Source organism: Myotis nattereri (assembly GCF_964212035.1).
Source record: "Myotis nattereri genome assembly, chromosome: 4".
Lineage (NCBI taxonomy): Eukaryota > Metazoa > Chordata > Mammalia > Chiroptera > Vespertilionidae > Myotis > Myotis nattereri.
The window spans coordinates 41,030,127-41,054,433 of record NC_138079.1 but is presented as its reverse complement, the minus strand read 5'-3'; the positions used below and the strand labels follow the sequence as shown (position 1 = coordinate 41,054,433).

General features: G+C 43.8%; 1 protein-coding gene and 1 pseudogene across 2 annotated transcripts; one reads left to right on the top strand and one right to left on the bottom strand.

The window, feature by feature from the left end:
- Positions 1–2,390: 2,390 nt before the first annotated feature.
- On the bottom strand, positions 2,391–17,024 carry F2RL1 (F2R like trypsin receptor 1). The gene is made up of 2 exons (XM_081090123.1): positions 16,919–17,024; positions 2,391–6,121 (listed from the first exon to the last, which is right to left on the bottom strand). Exons 1-2 carry the CDS (start codon positions 16,998–17,000, stop codon positions 5,010–5,012), a joined length of 1,194 nt encoding a protein of 397 aa, XP_080946249.1. The 5' UTR covers positions 17,001–17,024; the 3' UTR covers positions 2,391–5,009.
- Positions 11,004–11,558, top strand: LOC308518057 (mitochondrial import inner membrane translocase subunit TIM14-like; annotated as a pseudogene). The gene is made up of 2 exons: positions 11,004–11,253; positions 11,457–11,558. The product of its transcript is annotated as a mitochondrial import inner membrane translocase subunit TIM14-like (transcript).
- Positions 17,025–24,307: the final 7,283 nt, after the last annotated feature.

Below are 24,307 nucleotides of genomic sequence, written 5' to 3'. Positions count from 1 at the left end.
TCACCTCCATGGAGTGGTCATCCCCGCTTTACTATCTTTGCAAAAAGTTCTCTGGCACACAAGGTTGCTTTAGGCCGTCAAAGGTTATTTTGCCCTGTTTTAACATTCCAAGTACTTTAGACATAAGAGGTGCAGGGCAGTTCCTCCAGCATGGCCCCATTTTAAAGTGGGTCCATGTATTTGTTTTTGTTTTGACAATACACATATTGTGGTCGCCAGCTTCCAAAATGACCCTAGTGATCCTTGCCTCCTAATGCTCTTTGGTAGTCTCCTCCCCAACGGAACTGGAGCCAGACTGTGTAATCAAGAGTATCGTACAAATGACGCTGTAGGACTCCTGGGGTGAGGCTCTAAAAGGCATTACGGCTTCCCCATAGCCCCTTGGCTCACTTTTTTTGAGGGAAGCAGCCTTTGTGTTATGAGGTCACTTGAACGGCCTTGTGGGGAGGCCACGTGGAGAGAGACTAAGTGCCAACAGCCAGCACCAACTTGCCAGCCCTGTGAGGGAGCCACCCTGGACATGGATGACTGCACGCTCACGAAATCCCCGGCCAGACCCCTCCGGCTGAACTGCTCCTGAATGCATGCCCACAGAAACCGTGCAAGTTAGTAGATGTTTATTGCGACTACATTTAGAGGTGATTGATTATGTATAAATATAACTAATACATAGGATAACTCCTCTTTTTCTAAAAAAGAGCATGCAAGTACACAGGCGTACACATGCATAGAAATATCTCACAGGAAACACAAAGGGAGTAACTGGGTTCTGACATGGTGGGTCAGGAGGGGAGATGTTCACTTTTTACTATTTGCTTGTCCTTCATTTTACTAGATTTTGTCCCACTCCCAAGACCTACCTTTGAAATAGGGTATTCTTTAAAGGCCTTTGAATAAACCAAATATTGGAGGGTTGGTTGTTTTTAATATTGATACATTTCACTGAGAACATCAGCCCCATGACTGGACTGCTGCTAAGGCAGGAATCCCGATTTAATTATTTGCATTTAATAAGGCAGTAATGTTGCAATAACTCTTTGCGGGATGAAGGAAGGAACCACTCACACCATGTTAGGTGCCAATGGTTTGCTTTGCGTTCATGATGGAGCCCACCTGCTGGGGCTGTGGTTTCTGCAGGAGGAGGTGACCCAGAAGTCCAGTTGTGTCTGATTTCTCACCAGTAAAGACAGATCCTGGGAAATATTCCACAGACTGACCAAGTGGTAGAGGCCAGGGCAGCTCATACCCAAATCACAGAATTCTTCATCCCCCCTCAACAAAGACATTTCCAAAGAGTGACTCCAATGACAGTATTTACATTTAAATAGAATTCAGTGAAACCCCATGCCTTGAATACAGCGGAGAACTCCATACCTGAGGGCTTTGTTTTCTCTTTTCATTTCAGAATTGGGGTGAGGGGTGGACTAGAGGCATGCTTTGGACTATGTGGAGTCAGAGAGTTCTCTTTAAGACATGCAAACTCTGCAGCACAAAGTGGTAATTTTAGTCAATGAGACCAGGGCTGCAGTGACAAAATGTACCTTTGATTTGGTGATACATTCATTCCACTCCCCTCATGAGCCTCCTAAAGCTTAAAGTTTCAGGAACAAAGATGTAATCGCTGAACTATGCATACTGATGAGATTATAGCCTCAGGATTTATGAGATTGAGATAACCAGGAAATTAATTACGTCTGAAACTCCTGCTGCAAACAATCATAACATTCAAGGAAATGCCCAGTAAACCAATTCCAATCAAGTCAGTTTAGTTATTAATGTGTCCTGTACCGTGGAAGGCAAATCAACATTACTTTAAAATTGAGAGAACCTCTTGGTAAATGGAGCCTGTGGAATGCTAAATACTCAAACTTTGAGGTGGTTCAGAAAAATCAGACCACAGGAAGACCGCTAACACCAGAGCAAAGACACCGCACCCAGCACTTCTGTGCTCAGAACCAGAGTTCTCATACGCCCTACGGAGTGTCATTCAGGTGGGCCAGGGATTCATGAACCACTTCCCAAAGGCACAAGAAACAAATATAACTTGAAAAGCTTTTGCTTTAGCAAAACACATTCTTATGACTATTTCTCAAATTATTTCCTTTATACTTCTTAATGTAGATTCAAAGACATGGTTAAAATGAACCAAGAAAAATACTTCATCTTCAATGGGGCAATGATTAATTTATGATTATCTATACATGGAATACTACCTAGTCATTAAAAATGAGGAAGATCCACTTGTACTGATTAAGAACTTGGTGTATATATATATATACATATATACACACACACACACACACACATATACACACACACACACGTATACATATATACATATATGTGCACATATACACATTTATATACACATACATATTCTTATTGTAACATATTCATTTTTATTTGAAGGGTTAATATACATATATATTGTGTACAAACAAATTATAAAAATTAACCTGCTGGGAGATGAGAATGAGCATGGGTAGCAAAGAAGAAAATGTTTCAGCTATATATTTTTGTTCAGTTGGGTTTTTTAGCATGTGTTATAAAAATGACTAATGAATAAATGGCAAATACCAAACATTTTTTCCAGGGAATCCCTCTATAGAGCACCTGCAGGGCCTGTGAGCCAATTGTTTCTGCTCCCTTGTATTCGGTGTCCACCATCTTTTGCTTTCTTACCTGTAAAATGGAGACAACCCACAAGCCTGCTAGGAGACTCAAAGCGGAGAAAGCAAGAAGGCAGGCAGATACCACTGGCACTGACGTGAAAAGGGGCAGACCGGAAATGAGACCTCGTTAGCAGACAGAGGAATAATAGTAATAATGCTACATAATGTGTATGACTGCATAAATGTGCCAAATGTTTAATCCTAATAATTCAGTGAGAAAGACATTATCCTCACTTTACAAACGAGGAGACTGAGACACAGAAGTATCTCCCCTAAGGTAACAAAAAAAAATAAAGAAATGCTAGAGTCAGAATTCAGCCCTGCCTGGCAGCTCAGGATTGGCACTCCCCGCCAGGAGGCTGTGCTGCTTCAAAACAGATTGGTAAAATTTCCAAAGATTCATGAATCAAGTGTGAATGAGCATTTCAGGAAACAGGTACAAATGCACTTTTTGGTAGAAGTATAAATTACTGAAGGCAATCTGGCAAGAGTTACCAAAATTTAAAATTTAGATAGGTGTCTGACTTTTTACCTGGCCATTCTACTTCTAGGAACACATCAAAACACATCTGCACACAGATGTTCAATGCAGCACCATTTTAATGAGGGGGGGGGGGTGCCGGCGCGGAAGCCATAGATAGGGAAATGACTAAATACATCACAATATAGTCAAAACATTTAATAGTCTGTATCCTTTAAAAATGAAGGTCAACCGATGGGTGCAGACATGGAAAGAATTCTGAACTGTAAGTAAATGAAAAACAACTCCCTCAGAGCAATATGTACAGTATGGCCCTTTTTATGTAAAAATAAGGTGTGAGCCTCGCATAATTTCTTCTTAGTAGAATGATGTTGCTTGCCCTTTTACATTCCTTCCCTCAAACACACACACACACACACACACACACATACACACACAATTCAGAAAGAAGTTGTAAAAAATAGTCATGTGAGCCCTAGCTGGTTTGGCTCAGTGGCTAGAGCACGGGCCTGCGGACTGAATGGTCCCAGATTAGATTCTGGTCAAGGGCACATGCCTGGGGTTGTGGGCTTGATCCCCAGTAGGGGCCGGGCAGGAGGCAGCCGAACAATGATTCTCTCTCATCATTGATGTTTCTATCTCTCTCTCCCTCTCCCTTCCTTTCTGAAATTAATAAAAATATTTTTTAAAAATAGTCATTTATATATCATACAATAAAATAATTATTTCAAAAAGTCACAAATACAAGTCATATAAAGTCAGTCTGGAGCCAAGTATCCCTTAGATATATTACTGCGAATCACATCTATTTTAGTTTTTTCCCCCCAAACAGATGCGGTTCAAACCCGGCGAAGGCTTTATAATTTCATATTTGATAACAAAGGACCAAAACTGACAATAAATAGTCCAACAATAATTTCTTAAAATACTAAGTGGTCAATTCTGATCCTTGTTGCGAAACTCAGGCTACCTGAAGATTTCGCTGAAGTCAGTAAAAAGTTACACAACATTTGTATTTTCAAGTTTAAAATCCTGTTACATTTTCCTCGAAATGATAATGATACATATAAAAGCTCAAGACTAATAAAGAAATTAAAAGATCCAGTAAGTCAACAAACCAGTTTCATTACAAGCAGACACAAAGCATTCTGTCTGCTTCTCTTTTTAAAAACTACCAGGACCCCTTTGTCCAGTAGCAGCAGCAGCCAGGCCAGTGGGTCTCAGACCTGGTGTGCCTAAGCTTTGCACAGAAGCTTGTCAGCACGCAGGTGCCTGGGGGCCTGCTCCCAGATTCTGAGTTCTCATTCCTGAGTCTGATGAGCCTGCCTTTTTAAACAAAAAGCTCGCTGACTTTGATGAAGTGGTGCAAGAACCCCACTGACCATTCAAATGCTGCTGCCCAACCCTAACTTGCCGCCACTGGTTAGAAGCCTGACTCTGGGCAGCTCCTTCGCCTCTTTACAAGTTCCTTCCTCCATCAACTCAATCAATTGGACAGATCAGATGTGTAAGAAATGTAGTTTCCACTAAGAACTTAGTCTTTATGCCAAAACCAGTTTTTGCAAGTCACTGGGTTTCTGTTTGGTGTGTGTTTTGGGGGGAGCCACCTTCTAAAGTCTGCTTCTGTAAGTTCCATTCTGGGAGCATCTAAGTAGAGAAATTCTGAAACTGGCATTTATGTTAACTTAGTGGATTTTCTTCATGCAAACAGGGAAGCTTCCAGCAATCCTGAAAGGTACTGCAAATACATGGTACGTGGTAAAATCCTCTTGGTTAGAAAACAACAGAAACGTCCCCATAACATTAAGCAAACTCCAAAGCCTCCCGTAAAACTTCCATCCACGGAGCTGGAATACTCAATAGGAGGTCTTAATGGTGGTTGAACTTGAAGAGTAAGAGCTGGATTTCCTGGAGGACTTCTTTGATGTGAGAGATATTTGCATCCGCTTTGCCTTACGGACACTGCGACAAAGAAGAGCGTTCTTTGCATGATTCCTAAAGTCTTCTGAAACAAAGTAATAGACAAAGGGGTCGATGCAGCTGTTGAGGGTGGCGAGACAGAGGGCTACGATGTACAGGGCGTAGACGTAGCTCTGGCCCCAGTGTTTAATCGTGAAATAGTGCACTACGAGCAGAATGTTACTAGGAGTGAAGCAGATCAGGTACATGACCAGGACAGTAACAATCAGTTTGATGGCTCTCTTCCTCCTCTTTCCTGAGTTTTCATCGATGGCAGAAGATTTCAGTGTTCTGATCATCAGCACATAGGCAGAAGCCATGAGGACGGCTGGGAACAGGAAGACTCCGATGGCCAGAGAGAGGAAGTAACTGAACATGTCCTCCACCAACACCTCCTTCGGTAAGACATCATGGCAGGTGGTGATGTTGAGGGCTGGGATGTAACTGGTCTGCTTCACGAGATACAAGGGGATGGTCACCAGCAGAATCAGCAGCCATATTCCCAGGGAGATGCCGATGGCGATGTTTGCGTTCTTCCTGGTGTGCCCCATGGGGTTCACGATCACCCAATACCTCTGCACGCTGAGGCAGGTTATGAAGAGAATGGAGCAGTACATGTTGCCATAGAAAAAACCAATGAGCACCTTGCAAAGAGATTCCCCGTAAACCCAGTTGTTGCCGTGTATATGATAGGCAATCTTCATGGGGAACCAGATGATAGAGAGGAGGTCTGCCAAGGCCAGGTTGGCCATGTAAACCACTGCAGGGTGCTTCTTCTTCGTTCGGAAAAGGAAGATCCACAGGGCTATGCCATTACTCGGCAAACCAACCACAAATACAACCGTGTAGACGATCGGAAGAAAGACAGTCGTCAGCTTTCCAGTCAGGAGGGAGGCAGAAATCGCATCCACAGAAAGGCCTGGCTCCACTGGAACGCCTGTCCCAGGGATTCGAGATGAGTCATCGACTCTACCAATTATACTTCTTCCTTTAGAGGGCTTACTGACTCCTGTACAAGAAAGGCAAGGCAGACAAGGGTCATTCCAGAAATCAATGTTTCAACAGTAATGCTGGTATGCGCAAGTAAAAGCACTGTAGATAAAGACAGAAGGAGTACACAGAATGCACACAGAATGCTTACGGGGCTGTCTCTGGATGATTGGATTAGTGGGATTTCTGTTGTCTGGTTTTTTGTTTACAGTGAAATTTTCTCAATCAGAGAGAGGGTTGTGAAGTATGTGTGGAATATAACATTGATTTCTATGAATTTCGATAAAACTGACAGTATTCAATTTATGTTTACATACTGTCCACACTCATTCATTCCTAACTGTTCATATAAAGGCCATCTCACGCTGGCTGAGACAGGATCCGGCCTGGCCTATCAATCATTCGTTATCCCAAAGCACCACACAGGGAGATTCCCAGGAGCGCAAGGGACATTCCCGCTCCACCCACAAGGACAGCCTCCGGCAAGGCAGGGATCCCCGCCCCCTTCCACGTGGGCCTCCTGGAGACCGTCAGCAGGAGGTCAGCAGGCAGGCCAGCTCTCTGGCGTCAAGGTGACTGGACAGGTGGGTGCACCAAAGACAAATATGTGTTCTGACTTTCAAGCAAGTAACATGGCGAGCTTTAACAACTTACTCCTCCCCATATTATGAGTTAAACGTTAGAAACCACAAACAAATGAATGACATATTCAGCCTACAACCTGCCTCAACTAAGTGTTCAGGGACCTGCAGAAGAAAATGGACAGTTTGAGGACACTGCACAACCTTATTTTAATTCTGAGGAGGGGCAGGTCTTCCACCCTGCAGAGGAAACAGGGCAAAGTACACCACAGTACACCAGGGAGAACGTTAAACCTACTCAAGTTTATCTGATAATTTTCATGCTTAGTCATCACTTTTTCTCCTACCTCTGCACCCAGGTTCAGCAGGATGAGTGGTTGGCCTAGGTCAGTGGTCGGCAAACTCATTAGTCAACAGAGACAAATATCAACAGTACAACGACTGAAATTTCTTTTGCGAGCCAAAGTTTTTAAACTTAAACTAAATAAGTAGGTACATTGTTATTAACTTAATTAGGGGACTCCTAAGCTGGCCTTTGCTAAAAACGTCCTCAATCTGATTGAGGTACATTTGCTAAGGTCGACCCCTTCCAACTCTCCCATCCACACTCATTTTGTATACTTGTTTCATCTATCTCCTTTCTGAAAACCGACTTCTGCGCAAGGGCCACGAAGTTTCAATCGCACTGTACGTGCGCGCCCGCACGTGGTATTTTGTCGAAGAGCCACACTCAAGGGGCCAAAGAGCTGCATGTGGCTCTCGAGCCACGGTTTGCCGACCACTGGCCTAGGTGGAGGGTTAGAAGGTGTAGAGATCAATACTTCACTTTTCACTTAGTAGAGCAGGTTGAAAGGTGGCCCTCAAAAGGTATGTCCATGTCCTAACCCCTACACTCTGTGATCACTACCTCACTGAGAAAAAGGGTCTGTGTAGATGTAATGAAGGATCTAAGTATGAGATCATCCTGGATTATCCAGGTGGTCCCAAATCCAATGGCAAGTGTCTTTATAAGAGAAAGGCAATGGGAGATTTGAGAGAGAAAATAGAGAAGAGAGGAAAGAGGTGTGAAAGGGGAGGCAGCGATCGCAGTAATGCCAAGAAACAAGCCAAGGAACACCAATAGCTACCGGAAGTTAGAGGAGGGAAGGACCGGATTCTCTCCTTGGGACCTTCGGAGAGACAAGACCTTGATTTCAGACTTCTGGCCGCCACAACGGTGAGAGAATAAATTTCTCTTGGTGAAGCCACCATTTTTTTTGGCAATGTGTTATGGCACAGGAAACTAATACACTTAGGATAGACCTACGTCTTGTTCCAATTTCTTTTATAATTTTTTTTAAAAGAACATGATTTTTAAATAAAAATAAGAATCCTACATATTACAGTGTTCTTTATATACTTGACTATTGCCCATAGCAAGAAACATACTCTGTATGGTAACCTACTTCCAATATAAATATCTGTAATAGAAAGGAAAGTTTCACAAAATAATTATTACCCTCATTATAGCAGGGAACACTCATACTTTTTATTGTGTTCTATTCCATCCTTACAAAAAGCCAGTCACCACCCTCTACATTAATTTCATGAACCACATACGTGTTTTTCAAAACCAGTTAACAGAATGACCAATTGTGAGAGCAGCAGGAGGTTACAGGATTACAGCTCTACAAAATAAACTACCTACTACCAGTAAAGGCTAACTCTTCTTCTTCTTTCTTCTTCCTTCTCTTTCTTCTTCCTTCTTCTTCTTCTTCTTTTCGGACTTCAGCTTTTTATTGAACGTGTTACAGAAGAGCTTTAATCAAAAGACCAGCCCTAGCCCGGTGGTAATTCAGTTGATTAGAGCATCATCCCAACATGCCAAGGTTGTGGGTTCAATCCTGGTCAGGGCACATACAAGCAGCAACCAATGAATGCAAATTAAGTGGAACAACAAATCGATGTTTCTTTCTCTCTCTCTCTCAAATCAATAAATAATAATAATTTTTTAAAAATGGCCAAAGCCTATGTCATCATCAGACTCCTCCGATTCTTTTTTTTTTTTTAAGATTTTGAGAGAGAGAAGAAAGTGGAAACAAGGAGACTCTGAGGCACTGGCTGCAGTGGCTTAGTTGGCTGGGCATACGTTTGAAGCTGTAACACTAGCAAATGTTGAGACGCAGCTCAAATGCCGCTGAAGCCCTCTCAGCAAAGTGTGCAGGATTTTACCCTGTACAGTGTCCTATACCAGCCGATTTTCAACCGGTGTGCAGCAAGAATTTTTAAAACATACAATACCTGACTGTGTAGTCTGGAGCACTGACCTCTTTTCCCTTAGATTGTCAAATCTAAAAAAATGACAACAACCAATACTACAATAGGCATGGGGTGAATGAATCAAAATTACACCTTTTTTTTTGTCAGATTGACAAAATATCTATTTTTTGGTGTTCCACAGAATTTCGGTAATTTTAGTGTATGTGTGCCATGAGATGAAAAAGGTTGAAAATCGCTGTCCTATACCATTCACCAAATTCTTGTCTAGAACTGAGGCTATCCCAGCTTCCGACCGTAAGACCCACCTGTAAACCAGATAAAATCACTTCAAGTCACAGAGAGTGGAGAAGAAATTAAATACATGCACACTTGAAGTTTAAACACATTTAAAGTAGCTGGCTACAAAAGCACCCTCGTTTGGGAGCTGTAATCAACAGTGCCTGCCCAAGTATGCAAGGACACACTCCCACTGGGGCCCAGGGCAGCGCCTCCACCTCACTGACAAACAAGCAGGAAACACGCAAGGCTCACCAGCCCCCAGTCCTGACTTACCATATCCCCAGCAATCCTCGGCTTTAGCAGTAGGCACTATACCATTCAATAAATATTGAAAAAAGAGCCACCGTATACTGTCAATTGAAAAAAGCACTGGCAGAACATACTGCCATCTGTATAACAAAATTATAATCTATTTGCAAAATCTGAAGTTGAGAAGGATACCCAAACTCTATGTCTGTGGTTAAATTGGCTGGGGAGGCACAATTTTCTTTTTTTTTTACTCCACACCTCTCCATATCGTTGGGTTTCTTTTTCAAAGGAGTGCAAACTGGTGAAATCTTTTTGGAGGGCAATTTGGCAAAACATGTCAAAATTTAAAATGTGCTTGCCCTATGACCTATCAGTTTATTCCTAGGAATTTGTCCTGCACGTATACTAGCTAAAGTGCACAAAAAAACTGTGTATACGAGACTATTTACTGGAATCTTGTTTATCATGGTAAAACAAAAATGTTAGTCTTGACATCCATCAAAAAAGGGACTATGGTATAGCAGCAGTCCAGTCAAAGATGAACCCCATGAAAGACGGTGGTTCCATAGGTTGTAATAAGGCTGAAAGATTCTGAACACCTAATGACATCATCGTGCAATGCATTGCTCACATTTGTGGTGATGCTGGTGTAAAAAACCTACTGCACTGAGAGTCGTATAAAAAGTACAGCACATTGCCGAAACCAGTTTGGCTCAGTGGATAGAGCGTCGGCTTGCGGACTGAGGGGTCCCGGGTTCGATTCCGGTTAGGGGCATGTACCTGGGTTGCGGGCACATCCCCAGTAGGAGGTGTGCAGGAGGCGGCTGATCGATGTTTCTCTCTCATCGATGTTTCTAACTCTCTATCCCTCTCCCTTCCTCTCTGTAAAATATCAATAAAATATATTTTTTTAAAAAAAAGTACAGCACATACAATTATGTACAGAACATAATACTTGATAATGAACAAATATGTTACTAGTTTGTGTATTTACTATACTACACTTTTTGTTATTTTGCTGCGTAAAACAGTACACTGCTTCACACCAACGGCAGCCTTATATATCTCCTATTTTCTGTGTCCCTTGGTTGCATCATTTTCTCTTGTGGTTGATTTAATCTCATGTTGTTTTGTACAGTGACACGCTGCATAGGAGCAACAGTCTCTATCAGATAGCCGAGGTGTGCAGCAGGCTATGCCATCAGGTTTGTGTACGTGCCCTCTGTGACGTTCAAACAACAACATCATGGCCTGGTGACCATTACATTTCTCAGAAAGTATCCCCATCATTAAGTGGAGCGTGACTGTGGTTCAATAACTTACGGCATTTATACAATGAATAATATTCTCCCTATAAAGGGTGGACAGGCCACCACTGCTGTGTTTCCTGGGCACCTGTGTCTGTCTGTTCGTTTGTCCCAGCTGGTGGTGGCCACACTGCTTTCTGGTAGAGGTGTGGTGTTGGTGGCTGCGGCCTCTGAGCTGGATGAAACATGCTCTCAGTGGAGGCAGGAGCCCAGTGGAGCCGGAACCATGGCCAGTACAAGGGTAGCTGTTGCACTGACCATTGCTGGTGCAGGATTTGCAAGCCACTTTGTTTTGCAAGCCAGGAAGCATATGGAGTGTCAAGTCAAACAAGGTTTTCAAAGTCTACCAAAATCTGCCTTCAGTGCGGGCTGTTACAGTGGTGGGTTTGAGCCACAATGACAAAACGGGAAGCAGAATTAATGCTAGGTGTAAGCCCTACTGTCAATAAAGGAAAATAAGAGATGCTCATGGACATATTATGCATTTATTTATTTGTCTGAGAGAGAGAGAGAGAGAGAGAGAGAGAGAGAGAGAGAGAGAGAGAGAGAGAGTTGTTGTTCCACTTATTTATGCAATCATTGGTTGCTTCTTGTATGTGCCCTGAGATGGAACCAGCAGCCTTGGCATACTAGGATGAAGCTCTAACCAACTTAGCTACTGGGCCAGGGCCAACTATGAATTATGCTTTCAAATCACCAAGACAAGGGAAGATCTCCTAATATAGCAGCCAAAATCAATGAAGCTAAAGATTTATGGAAAGTCAAGCAAAAAAAAAAATAATTGAAGTAAATGTATGATGAATTTTAACTTAGTTTATGAATGAGGACCAGCTTTTTATAATAAAATGCCTCAGAGCTATAAATTTAAAAAATAATTTAGCACAAACTAAATTAAAGCCTTGGATTAGTTTCTTGTTTAATTTGAGGATTTTAAATCGGATTATAGAAATAGAGAGCCCAGCTATAAAACCACATGTATATGGACAGATAATTTTTTACAAAGGAGCCAGAAACACACAATGGACTAAAGATAGTCTCTTCAATAGATGGTGCTTGGAAAACTGGAAAGCCACATGCAAACGAATGAAACTGAATTACAGTTTGTCTCCATGTACAAAAATTAATTCAAAATGGATCAAAACCTAAATAAAGACCCAAAACAATAAGTTACATAGAAGAAAATATAGGTACCAAACTTATGGACCTCGGTTGTAGAGAATATTTTATGAACTTGACCCCAAAGGGAAGGGAAGTAAAGGCAAAAATAAGTGAATGGGACTGTACCAAACTGAAAAGCCTCTGCACAGCCAAAGAAACTGCCAGCAAAACAGAGACGGGCAACCAGATGGGAGATGATATTTGCAAACAGTAGCTCCCACAAAGGTTTAATTTATAAATATATAAAGAACGTATAAAACTCAACACTAAACAAAACAAACAGCGCAATCAAAAAGTGGGCAGAGGACCTGAAAATACACCTCTCCCAAGAAGACAGTCAACAGATATATGAAAAGGTGTCCCACCTCACTGGCAATTAGGTAAATGCAAATCAAAAGTACAATGAGACACCACCTCACACCTGTTAGAGTGGCCATTATCAACAAGACAAGTGATAATAAGTGTTAGAGAGGTTGTGGAAAACAGGGAACCCTCATCCACTGCTGGTGGGAATGTAGACTGGTACAACCACTATGGCAATTCCTCAAAAAATTGCGAATAGGGCTACCATATGACCCAGCAAGTCCTCTCCTGGGTATATACCCAAAGGTCTCAAAATCATTTATCCGCAAAGATATATGCACCCCTATGTTCAATACAACATTATTCACGGTGGCCAAGACAGGAAACAACCAAAGTGTCCTGAGATAGAGGACTGGAAAAAGAAGATGTGGTACATACACACAATGGAATACTACTCAGCCATAAGAAAGGATGAAATAGCACCATTTGCAACAACATGGATGGACCTTGAGAACATTATGCTAAGTGAAATACGTCAGTCAGAAAAAGCTAAGATGATTTCACTCATGTGTGGGATATAAAACTAAAACTCATGAACACAAACAGCAGTGTGGTGGTTGCCAGAGGGGAGGGGTGGGGGATGAGGGGGCCCTAAAACATCGGGGCAGGAGAAGATTTGACTTTATTGCACATGGTGCAATACGCAGACCTTGTAACATAGAAACCCACACCTGAAACCTGTATGTTCATGTTAACCAATGTCATCCCAATAAATTTAATTTTTAAAAAAATTAAAAATAAATCAGATTATAGAATATTTGGAGATTAACGCTCAATACTGTACTTATGAATAAATACATACCACTTGAATAGAAATATTGTTCATTGTTCATTTAACAAATAATTTGGAACCTACTACGAGGCAAAGCGAACATGATAATCTCTGCTCTGAAGGAACCCCAATCTAATGGGAGACTGATAAACTGGTAACTAAAATACAATGTGATAAATATTATGATGGAATTAGCAAAGGTTGTTATTGTTGCAAGATAAGGGGAGAGGAAGAGGGGGCTCCACGTGGGCCTTTGAAACGGATACGTAACAAAATAACCGATGAGGAAAGCACAGGGCCCTAAATTAACGACAGGTCCAATTAGAAGGGGCCAGGCTCAAACAAAGAGCGGCAGCGCATAAACCGGAGACAAAGGGGCACAAGACAGACTTCTTTTCCCATTAGAAAGACAGAGAACAGCTTTTTCTATTTGGGGGCCCCTTCCCAGGGACCCCCTTTGGGGACACCCCTGCCCAGATGGAGTTTGTATATGCTTCCAATAAACTTCTACATTTTTATTAAGGAAAACGTTTACAAATTTATTTTTTATCTTCGTTGGACAAGAGCCCACAAGAAGAAGTCTGCACCCCAAACCCCAAGTTTCATTATAGTACAGACTCATCTCATTGGGAGGAAAGGCTGTCAAGATACAGAGAGCTAGCTGGCTCAGCTGCTTGGAAAACTGAATTTAAAAGTGAATTTAGCTTCAACTTTGACCTAAGAAAACGATCTAGGTATGTATATATCACTGACAGAATTCAGATTTACTCATTAAAAACTTGATTTAAAAAAAAAGTATAACAGATTTGTACACACTGACCATGAATAGATGTATTGGGTTAAATAAATAAATTATAGGATGACATGTATAGGATGACAATATATATTTGTGCATAAAAAGTAGTCTGTGTAAAGGGGAGAAATGGGAGATTTTCACTTTTATTAACACTTCTGATTTGTACAATTGTGGGGGGAAATGCATATAAAACTTTTAACTTTCAAAGCACTTGTGTTTTACTTTACGCACTCCCCACTAAATCAAGTATAAAACAATTACTTTATTGGTGTTAACTCTCCTCTTGTATCCCTTTTCCTACTATCTCCTACCTCCAAATCTTCTTTTGTTCCCAACCTTTAAGAGCAGAAACTGAAAAATAAATAGCTTCAGTTACTGAGGACCTCTTCCTAGGTACACTTTCGTAAATTCCTATGTGTTCTTTCAGGATAAACGGTTTTCCTCTCCACACTTGCCCAGCTAATAAAACCATAAGAAAGGCAAACACAGACTTCACTAAAACAGCCCCTATCAGGGTTAATTAATAACCACAAGGCAAGCTAGGAAACCAACACAAATTTAAAATCCCATCTTCACGTTCATTACAGTGTTCTCTCTTACTACAACACCTTGGAAATACCCCACGTGTCTAGCAACACAACAGAGGACCAATTTAAAAAGTACGATACATTCTCCGGCAACAGATTTTAGAGTCATTGAAAATGTTTTATATCACTGTCATGCTACTGATACTTACATAATCCCAGATTTGTGTGAAAAGATTTTCTATGTGTATGAACACATATTTTATGCATGGATGCATGAAAGCATGGGAAAGGACATATACCAAAATGTGAACAGTGGTAACTTGGGTGACTTAATTGAACTTTTCCCTTTTATCTGTCTTGTTTTTTGGTCTACAGTGATCACATATTACTTGTATCATTAAGAACCAATGGCAAAGAGAACAGAACTTTCTGTCTCCAAAAGAAAAACAGAATGACTATGCCATAGGGGACCTCCCAGAGTTGTGATATAGAAAGTACTAAGTGCCTGAAAGAAACCAATTTACATGCCCAACTGCCATCAACCCATCAGGTCACTCTGGGCACGTCCCCTCACTTCATTCCTCATTTACAGAGGTCCTTCAGGTCATGGCTGTGCAGGACCACGGCAATGAAGAGGATGAGAAGGCCCCTGGCCTCCAAGAGTTCACAATTCAATGGGGAGACAGACTAAAAATAATTATCAATTACTCTTGTGACAGGGAAAAAAGGGAAGCCTGATGGAGTATTTTCCTTGTGTGCATCCCCCCCGCCCCCTCCATGGGCCACATCTATAAAATGAGAAGGTTGTACTCCAGGCGGAGTTTCCTTCAGTCTTTTGGGGTAAGGCCTTTGGGAAGAAAACCAAAGCTGTTATCTGTCCTATCGCAAACTGAGGAGCAAGCATAAGGGTCAACTAAAAGGAGATGAGCAAGCCCTGGCTGGTTTGGTTCAAGTGTATAGAGCGTCAGGCTTCGACTGAAGGGTTCCGGGTTCCATTCTGGTCAAGGGCGCATGCCCCAGGGGGAGACATGCAGGAGGCAGCCAATGAATAAATCTCTCATCATTAATGTTTCTCTTTCCCTCTCCCTTCCTCTCTGAAGTCAATGGCGATGTATTTTTCTAAAAAAAATAACAATAATAATAATAATAAAAGGGGATGAGCAAAAGCGTGGGCTGAGGGCCAGAAAAACATTAGTGATGCTTTATTTCTTAAAATAAAATTGGTCTCAAGTTGGGAGGAAAGTTACCCTACAATGGAATAAAAGTATGCATCTGAAAAAGAAAACACCCAAGGTGCAATATTAAGTAGTTCTGGTTAACAAGTAACTTGATTTTATTGCTGTTACATTAAGTTCATCTTATACATCAGGAATCCCCCAGTCCCAGCCCAGTCACTTTGTCAACAAGAACAAACCAATACTCAGAGCAAGCTTCCAATAGCAACTGTCTGAATCATAAAAGCACTGAATCACCTGCACCACATTGCTTCCAAAATGTTCGTCCACTTTCATTACTTTCTGGAAATGAATAAATGCTGACAATAAAATGTATACAGAGGTGCAGTTTTCAAGAATACATCCTAATATGCTTTTCTGTAACTCCAGAGGTAAAATAATCACGGTCCTCAATCTAATTCAAATTCACAGTGACTTGCTCTTTTACAATGTCTTTACAAAAAGGATAAAGGTGAGAAACTGCCTTTTACAGCAGGGCTACAAATTTCCCAGGGAAATAAACACCTTCCATGGAAGGCTACCCTGGCAGCCTCCAACTGCAGGGGGTCGGTTAGCATCACAGCGGCGGATCTCAGGCCAAGCACCCCCGACCCCACCCCACCCCACCCCAACGCGCTCCGAGGCGGGCTCAGGCCGGGAGCTTCCGCCCCCCGCAGGATCACCGCAGCGCACCCGGGCAGCACAATCGCGGGACCAGACAGCCGTGAACTATTTGGCACCTGAGCACCAGCCCGTCGGCCAACTGGCCTAACAACCTTGAAGCTGAGGCTGGTTACCCCGGGAACCCAGCGGAGTCGGGCATATCCGGGCCAGCCGTCGGGCCAGAGCAGCTGCGGGCCCCGCTGGGTCGGAACGCCATGGGCCGATCCCAAAGAGGGCGCTCCAAAGGCTGAAGGGGTGGCAAAACAAGACAAGTGGAAGGTCCCAGGCCGCGGGCTCCCACGCACTCCACCCCACCCCGAGCCACCAGCTTGCTACCTCCAGGGGTCCCCTGGGACCGCCCGGAGGAAGTCGCCAGGGTGTGCGGAAAGCTCCTTAGCGACTTGGTGTTTGCAAAGAAGCCAGCCCGTGGGAGGGAGGCTGAGCCCTCTGGGTTCCCTCCCTGCTCCCCCGCCCACTCCAGCCTCTCCGGGCGCTGGGATTCCCCCGCAAAGCGGCCGAGAGGAGTCTCGAGGTGCAGGGGAGGCGGCTGGAGGCAGCAGAACAGCCTTCGCGCACCGGCCCCACTCGCACCATCTGCCCGGACCCGGCTCCCTGGCGGCGCGAGCCCTCCTCCGCCCCGTTTCTCACCTCGGCTGGTGTAATTGCAGGAGGCAGAGGCCGCCAGCAGGAGGGTGCCCCCCAGCAGCCACGCTGCGCTCCGGCTCCGCATCCTTCGGGCAGGCCCGGCGCCGGGCGGACGGGAACTCGCCACCACGGATTCCAAACTCAGACCTCCACTCGCCGCTGGAAGAAAAAGCCGCCTCTCACCTGCCCGTACCCGGAGCCTCTGCGCTCCGCTCCTCCCCGGGGCCGGTAAGTTTCAGTGAAACCTGAGCCGCTCGCTGCACCTGCGGGAGGCCACGCCCCCGGGCCCCGCCCCTTGGGTCCTGGCGCCGGGCCTCGCTCCCAGCCACCTGGTCCCGAAGATTCCCCTTCCCCCCCCCACCCACCCCCCCGCCCCCGCCTCCACGCGCCCGCGCTCCCAGCTCCAGGTGCCGAGCCGCAGCTGCAGGGACGGCCAGGGGCGCCCGCGGGCCGGGATGGCCGAGTGAAGTAGCCTCACAGGAATGCAAATGACAGGATCGCTGGGACGAGGGTTCCTCCGGGCTTGGGCGACGCCTAAGACTACCTTTAACCTTTAATTACACCCGCGTCTTCCGTTTCCCTCCCTCCACTTTCCTAGTGGCTAGAAGCCTAGACCCGAGCTCACTGCACGGATCGCCGGTCACTGGTAGAGGCTCCCCAGGGGAGCGGTCCCTTTGGATGAGGAGTGAGTTTCAATCTGTGGAGGCAAGATCGAGCGCTGCGGACACCCAGGAAAGCGGAGGGGGCAGGAAGAGCTCCCAGCAGGAGGGGTCAGCGATCTGGGGTGAGGTTTCCGCCCTGCTGCTCTCAGCTGTGACCCCCAACAAACCTCTTCACCTTCGTCTAGGCGGTTATCTCATCCAGGAGGTGGAGGAAGAGAAAACACTTGGAACAACTACTTTATTTTTATGTATTTATTGCCATTTGTCAACATTTCTTAAATAGGCGCATTATTTAAATCTTCTGTACAAGAATCCCTTTGCATAGCAATGGAGAGCACACAGGATGAGGGCAACGATGGGACCGGACCTCTTGTCCCAGTGGCAGGCGAATTCTCCGCAGGAGCCTCGGAGGAAGAAAGCATCGTTCTCGGCCCTGGAGGGCCGGCCACTCTAAATGCGAGTGCTAGTGATTTCACTGCACTGTCCAGTTTAACCCCCACAACGACCGATAAAATAAACATGAAAACTATTCCAATGTCACAGGCAAGGAGAATGGAGTTTAGAAAGGTTGGACGAGGTTGCCCACCTTCACACAGGTTGGGGTGGGCAAACTTTTTGACTCGAGGGCCACAATGGGTTCTGAAACTGGACCGGAGGGCCGGAACAAAAGCATGGATGGAGTGTTTGTGTGAACTAATATAAATTCAAAGTAAACATCATTACATAAAAGGGTACGGTCTTTTTTTTTTTTAGTTTTATTCATTTCAAAGGGGCCGGATCCGGCCCGCGGGCCGTAGTTTGCCCACGGCTGTATAGACAGAGGTTGTAAATGCCCATCACTCTGAAACTCTAGTCTCTGCCTGCCACTTGATCCTGTGAATCACTGCACTATAAATGCTTCCACCAGAGTCTCTTTCACATGGGGATCCCATGTCCAAACAAGTATGTAGAGGAGGTGGGGAGGGAAGGAGTGTGAGATTGGGGATGGATGCCCAGGGCCTTCGTTGTATTGGTAACATCTCACTCTTCACTCACATTCTACCTCTTCCCATTGCCTGGACATGGGAGCTCACAAGAGGAGGGAAATAAATAGTTGAAAAGGGCCGAAACCGGTTTGGCTCAGTGGATAGAGCGTCAGCCTGCGGACTGAAAGGTCCCAGGTTCGATTCCGGGCAAGGGCATGTACCTGGGTTGCGGGCACATCCCCAGTGGGAGATGTGCAGGAGGCAGCTGATCGATGTTTCTCTCTCATCGATGTTTCTAACTCTCTATCTCTCTCCCTTCCTCTCTGTAAAATATATATATAAAAAAAAATAGTTGAAAAGGAAGAAAAGCAACTAGCCTTGCCATGCTGTCTCCCAACTCACACAGACCAGAATGGCCAGGGAAAGCTGTCCAGTGAGTGAGACAGCTAGTGGCTGCCTTTCACTAGTCCCATATCTTAGGAATCTCTCGTTGCTTTATCTCAAGTGAGTTCTTTTGGGAATGTGGGAATAGCCTAGCCTTTGAAATCATGTTACCCTGTGGACAAATTCTGGCTTCTCCCCTTACTAACATCTGTGTGACCTTGGAGAAATTTCTTAACCTCTCTATGCTTTAGATCTCTTACCTACACATTGGGGTTTTGCATCAGCTTACGCTCTCTTCCTCCTAGGAAAAGTTAACTTCTAGAAGCAGCACCGAGACTTCCTCATCCTGTCCAGGAGACAGTTCTGGTGGGGATCAGTTTACTCCTGAGGGTCCCAAACTAGGCCAGATAATCCCTGTGATGTAGCGTCAATCTTTCCAAACCTCCATTTCATCATCTGTAATCTATTACTACTACATCTAAAATCAGAGAAAGATAAATATCATATGATCTCACTCATTTGTGGAATATAATGAACAACACAAACTGATGAACAAAAACAGATCCAGAGACAGAGAAGCACTGATCAGACCGTCAAACCTCAGAGGGAAGGTAGGGGAGGGTGGGGGTAAGGGGGAGAGATCAACCAAAGGACTTGTATGCATGCACATAAGCTTAACCAATGGACACAGACACCAGGAGGTGAGGGCATGAGCGGGGGTGGTGGGGGTGGTGGTGGCAATGGGGGGGATAGGACACATATGTAATACCTTAACCAATAAAGAAAAATAAATAAATAAAATCAGGGGGTAATCACAGTACTTTTCCTGTAGGGTGGTTATAAGGATTCATGTTTTTTAAATGTCCATAAAGTGCTTCTTAGCATTATTCTTGGTATATAAGTAAATACTCAAGGGAAATGGTACCTACTATAACCCTGGCTGGGTGGTTCAGTTGGTTGGAGCATTGTTCAGTACACCAAAAAGGTTATGAGTTTGATTCCTTTAGTGGCACTAAGGGAGGCAACTGATAGATGTTTCTCACATCAGTGCTCCTCTCTCTCTCTCTCTCTCTCTCTCTCTCTCTCTCTCTCTCTCAAATCAATAAAAACATATCCTCAGGTTCAGGTTTAAAAGAGAAATAAAAAGGGTACCGACTATAAAATGACTCCTTCAAAGGAGAATCTCCCTGTTTTCAGAAAGCAATGCATCAAGACCCAGCTGTTTTGGACTGACATTTTCACTAGTATCTTATATGCTCTGAATCATCAAAGTTCCCAAGAGCCCTAGCCGGTTTGGCTCAGTGGATAGAGCGTCGGCCTGTGGACTGAAGGGTCCCAGGTTCGATTCCGGTCAAGGGCATGTACGTTGGTTGCGGGCACTTCCCCAGTGGGGGGTGTGCAGGAGGCAGCTGATTGATGTTTCTCTCTAATCAATGTTTCTAATTCTCTATCCTTCTCCCTTCCTCTCTGTAAAAAATCAATAAAATGTATTTTTAAAAAAAAGTTCCCAAGAAAATACTTTTTTTTGAGCAATGCTATGAGTTAATTATCTCAAGAATGACTATAACCCAGCAGCCTGACCAGATGAACTACATCCATTTGAGTTAGTTTGCAGATGTTTTCCTGTGGCTTTGGGACCACAGATTTATTCTTTAGATGTTGATGACTCCTTTGCCCTGACGGGCTTGGGATTTTGTATGCCTCTGTTGAACTGAACAGCAAAATAACCCCAGGCAATTCCAGATAAGCATAATCAATGGATGCAGACACCAGGAGGGTGAGGGCATGAGCGGGGGTGGTGGGGGTGGTGGTGGCAATGGGGGAGGGGCGGGGAATAGGACACATATGTAATACCTTAATCAATAAAGAAAAATAAATAAATAAAATCAGGGGGTAATCACAGTACTTTTCCTGTAGGGTGGTTACCAGCTTCCAGGACTGGGAGCTTTGTGCAGTCCCCCACACTCCGCAATTCTAAGGGAAATAAAGTAGGACCTGGGGTAGGCCAGACACTGAGGGAAAAGTCATTTCACTCCATCAATTCTGCAATCATTTCGCAAACTCTTTTGGAGAAACAAAGATATGGTCTGTGCACTCTTGAGTCCTCGTCAAATATAGATGGAGAAAAAGTTACATTTGTTCACTCATCCGTTCATTGAACAACACTCTGGACAAGGTTAGCGATGACCTTTACATGGTAAATACCTTGGTCCATTCTCAGCCTTCCTGTAACTAAAATGGATTGTAGGATTTGACACAACTGAACTCTCCTTGAGTGCCATGTTCACATGGCTTCCTGGGCCATTCTTGATTCTCCTTCTAACCTCACTGGCAACTCAGAAGGGGTTCTTTTCTGATTCTTACTCACCTTCCTGAATTCTACACTCTGGAGTGTCCCTGGGTTTGTCCTTGAACCTCTTTTCTTTTTAAAGTACATTTATCTCCTGTGATTTTAAATAAATCTGTATGCTGACAACTCCCAAGTTTGTATTTTTTAGCCCATATTTCTCCATTCCAGACATATAGCATATCCATCTACTACTCAACATCTCTACTTGGCCATGACCATAAGCATGTCAAGCATAAGTCCAAAACTAAATTTCTGATCCACACCACTCCTCTCATAGCCTTCTCATCCCTTTAATTGCAACTTAATTCTTTCAGTTACTCAAATAAAAAATCATGGAGTTGCCCTAACCGGTTTGGCTCAGTGGATAGAGCGGAGCATTAGCCTGCAGACTGAAGGGTCCCAGGTTCAATTCTGGTCAAGGGCATGTACCTTGGTTGCGGGCACATCCCCAGTAGGGGGTGTGCAGGAGGCAGCTGATCAATGTTTCTCCATCATTGATGTTTCTAACATCAATGTTTCTAACTTTCTATCCTTCTCCCTTCTTCTCTGTAAAAAATCAATAAAATAGGATGAGGACACATTTGTAATACCTTAACCAATAAAGAAATTAAAGATAAAAAAATCAATAAAATATAACTTAAAAAAAATCATGGAGTTATCCTTGACTTATATTCCACATCTGATTCATCAGCAAATCCTACCTTAAAAATATATTCCAAATACTACCTTGGTCCAAGTTACTATCATCTTATGCCTAGATTATTTAGGCTTGTAACTTGTCATCCTCATTTTGCCCAGAACCCTTAGACAGTCTTCTCTCAACATAGAGGTCAGAGTGAACCTGTGCATTAGATCATTTCCTTCTTTAAAATGCTGAAGTAGCTCCCACTTCCCTCTCCGTTCAAACCAAATTCTGTCAAAGGTTTATACAGCCTGTACTTCTTCCCTATACACACACACATATAGACACACACCTCCTTGACTCATCTCCCCCATTACCCTCACTCATTCTGCTCCAGCCATACACACCCCCTTGCCATTTCTTTGCCCTTGATCTCCTTTGCCTGGACTGTTTTTCCCTCAAACTCCTGCAAAGCTTCCGTCCTCATTTCCTTCAAGTATTTGCTAAAATGCTATCTCCTCAGTGGGGCCTCCTAATTATAATTTAAAATCATACTCCCATCCTCCCTCCATGCTTTATTTTCCTCTATAGCATGTGTCACCAGAATTGATGTCCTACATGTATGTATGTATGTATGTATGTATGTATTTATTATCTAGTTCCCCCACTGCAATGTGAGCTCCAGGAGAACAGAGGGTTTTTTTATTTTTATTTGTTTGTTTATTTGTTTTAGTTTGTAGCATTTTCAAAAGGATTGATGATGTAACACCATCTGAAGCTGGCAACTGCTTCTTACACACACACCCCAATCCAGGATGGGGCAAAGTAGGTTTACAGTTGTGAGTATGTAAAACACAGAGTTTATTCTTGTGTTATTATTTATTAATTATTTTCCATATAAACAACTGTAAACCTACTTTTGCCCACCCCTGTAATGTCAAGTTATTATTTAAATCCCAGTTTAAGTCACTTTTGTTAAGATACAGGAGGCAAATGTCTAAGACACTGCGAAAGTCAACCTTTAAAATGCAGAGGACTGTTTTGCTCGCTGCTGTATTCCCAATTCTAGAACAGTGTCTAGCACACAAATACTTGTGAATGAGTGAATTTTCATATATTGTACATCTACCATCTTTCACTTATTCTGCTAGACTCTAGAACTGCAAAGATCAGTATTTCTGCCTCCACTGTGTTAATGGCTGAACATGAAGAGAGGTGAGTAAAGGAGTCAAGCACTGGATGGGGGCGGGGGGGGGGGGGTGGGTAGGGGTGGAGGGGGTCAGTAAGTGATGAATCTTTGAAGGTTTTGGACACACAGAGAAAAATATCACTCCTGCCTTGAGAAGTCAGAAATGGCTTCCTGCCCTGGCTGGTTTGGCTCAGTGGATAGAGCGTCAGCCTGCAGACTGAAGGGTCCCGGGCTCAATTCTGGTCAAAGGCACATGCCCAGGTTGCAGGCTTGATCCCCAGTAGGGGTGTGCAGGAGGCAGTTGATGGATGATTCTCTGTCATCATTGATGTTTCTATCTCTCTCTCCCTCTCTCTTCCCCACTGAAATTAATAAAATAAAAATATATTTAGAAAAAAAGGAAGGAAGAGAGAGAGAGAGAGAGAGAGAGAGAGAGAGAGAGAGAAGAGAGAGAGAGAGAAATGGCTTCCTAAAGCAGGGGGCATCTGAAGTGGGCCTTAAAAGATGAATAATTCACCAGGTATATTATTTAAGGTGAGGCTAGCTGCCATAACAGATAAATCTCCAAATCTTAATGGTTTAATAAAATAAATGTTTATTTCTTACTCACTTAAAGCCAAAAACCAAGGTTATGTTTGATGGGAAGCTCTTCTCCACGTGGGGATAAATGAGCCAGGCTCCTCCTCCCTTGGGACTCTGCTATCTTCCACTCACAGCAGAAGTAGAAGAGCAGGAAGGATTGTGTGTATGTTTCACAGCCCTGACCTGAAAGTGGTGCACAATCATTTCCATATTCCATTGACCAGAACTCAATCACATGGCCAAGCTCACTGCAAGGGAGGCTGTGCACCCAGAAGGAAGAGGAAAGGAGTTCAGTGGACAGCTAACCAGTCTCTGTTATTCCAGGTATAAGGGGGTAGGGACAGACTCCCCAAGAGAAAGAACGGTAGGAAAGTGGCGTGTTTGGGGAGCACTGTGGTGGAAATCCAGACTAGATGAAGGAGAGTGGCTAGGGGAAAAGCTAGAAAGATAGGCAGCACTTATCCATGAAGGGCTGGTGTTTATCATGAAAGATACTTGAACTTTCATCCTGAGGGCATTGAAGGTTGAACCAACAATTCTGGACCCTGTCTTTACAGCACTGATATTGGCAGGATGGTCTCTATGGGACAAAAAAAAAAGAGTAAATTAGGTAGGAGTCGTAGGTGGAAGATATAGGG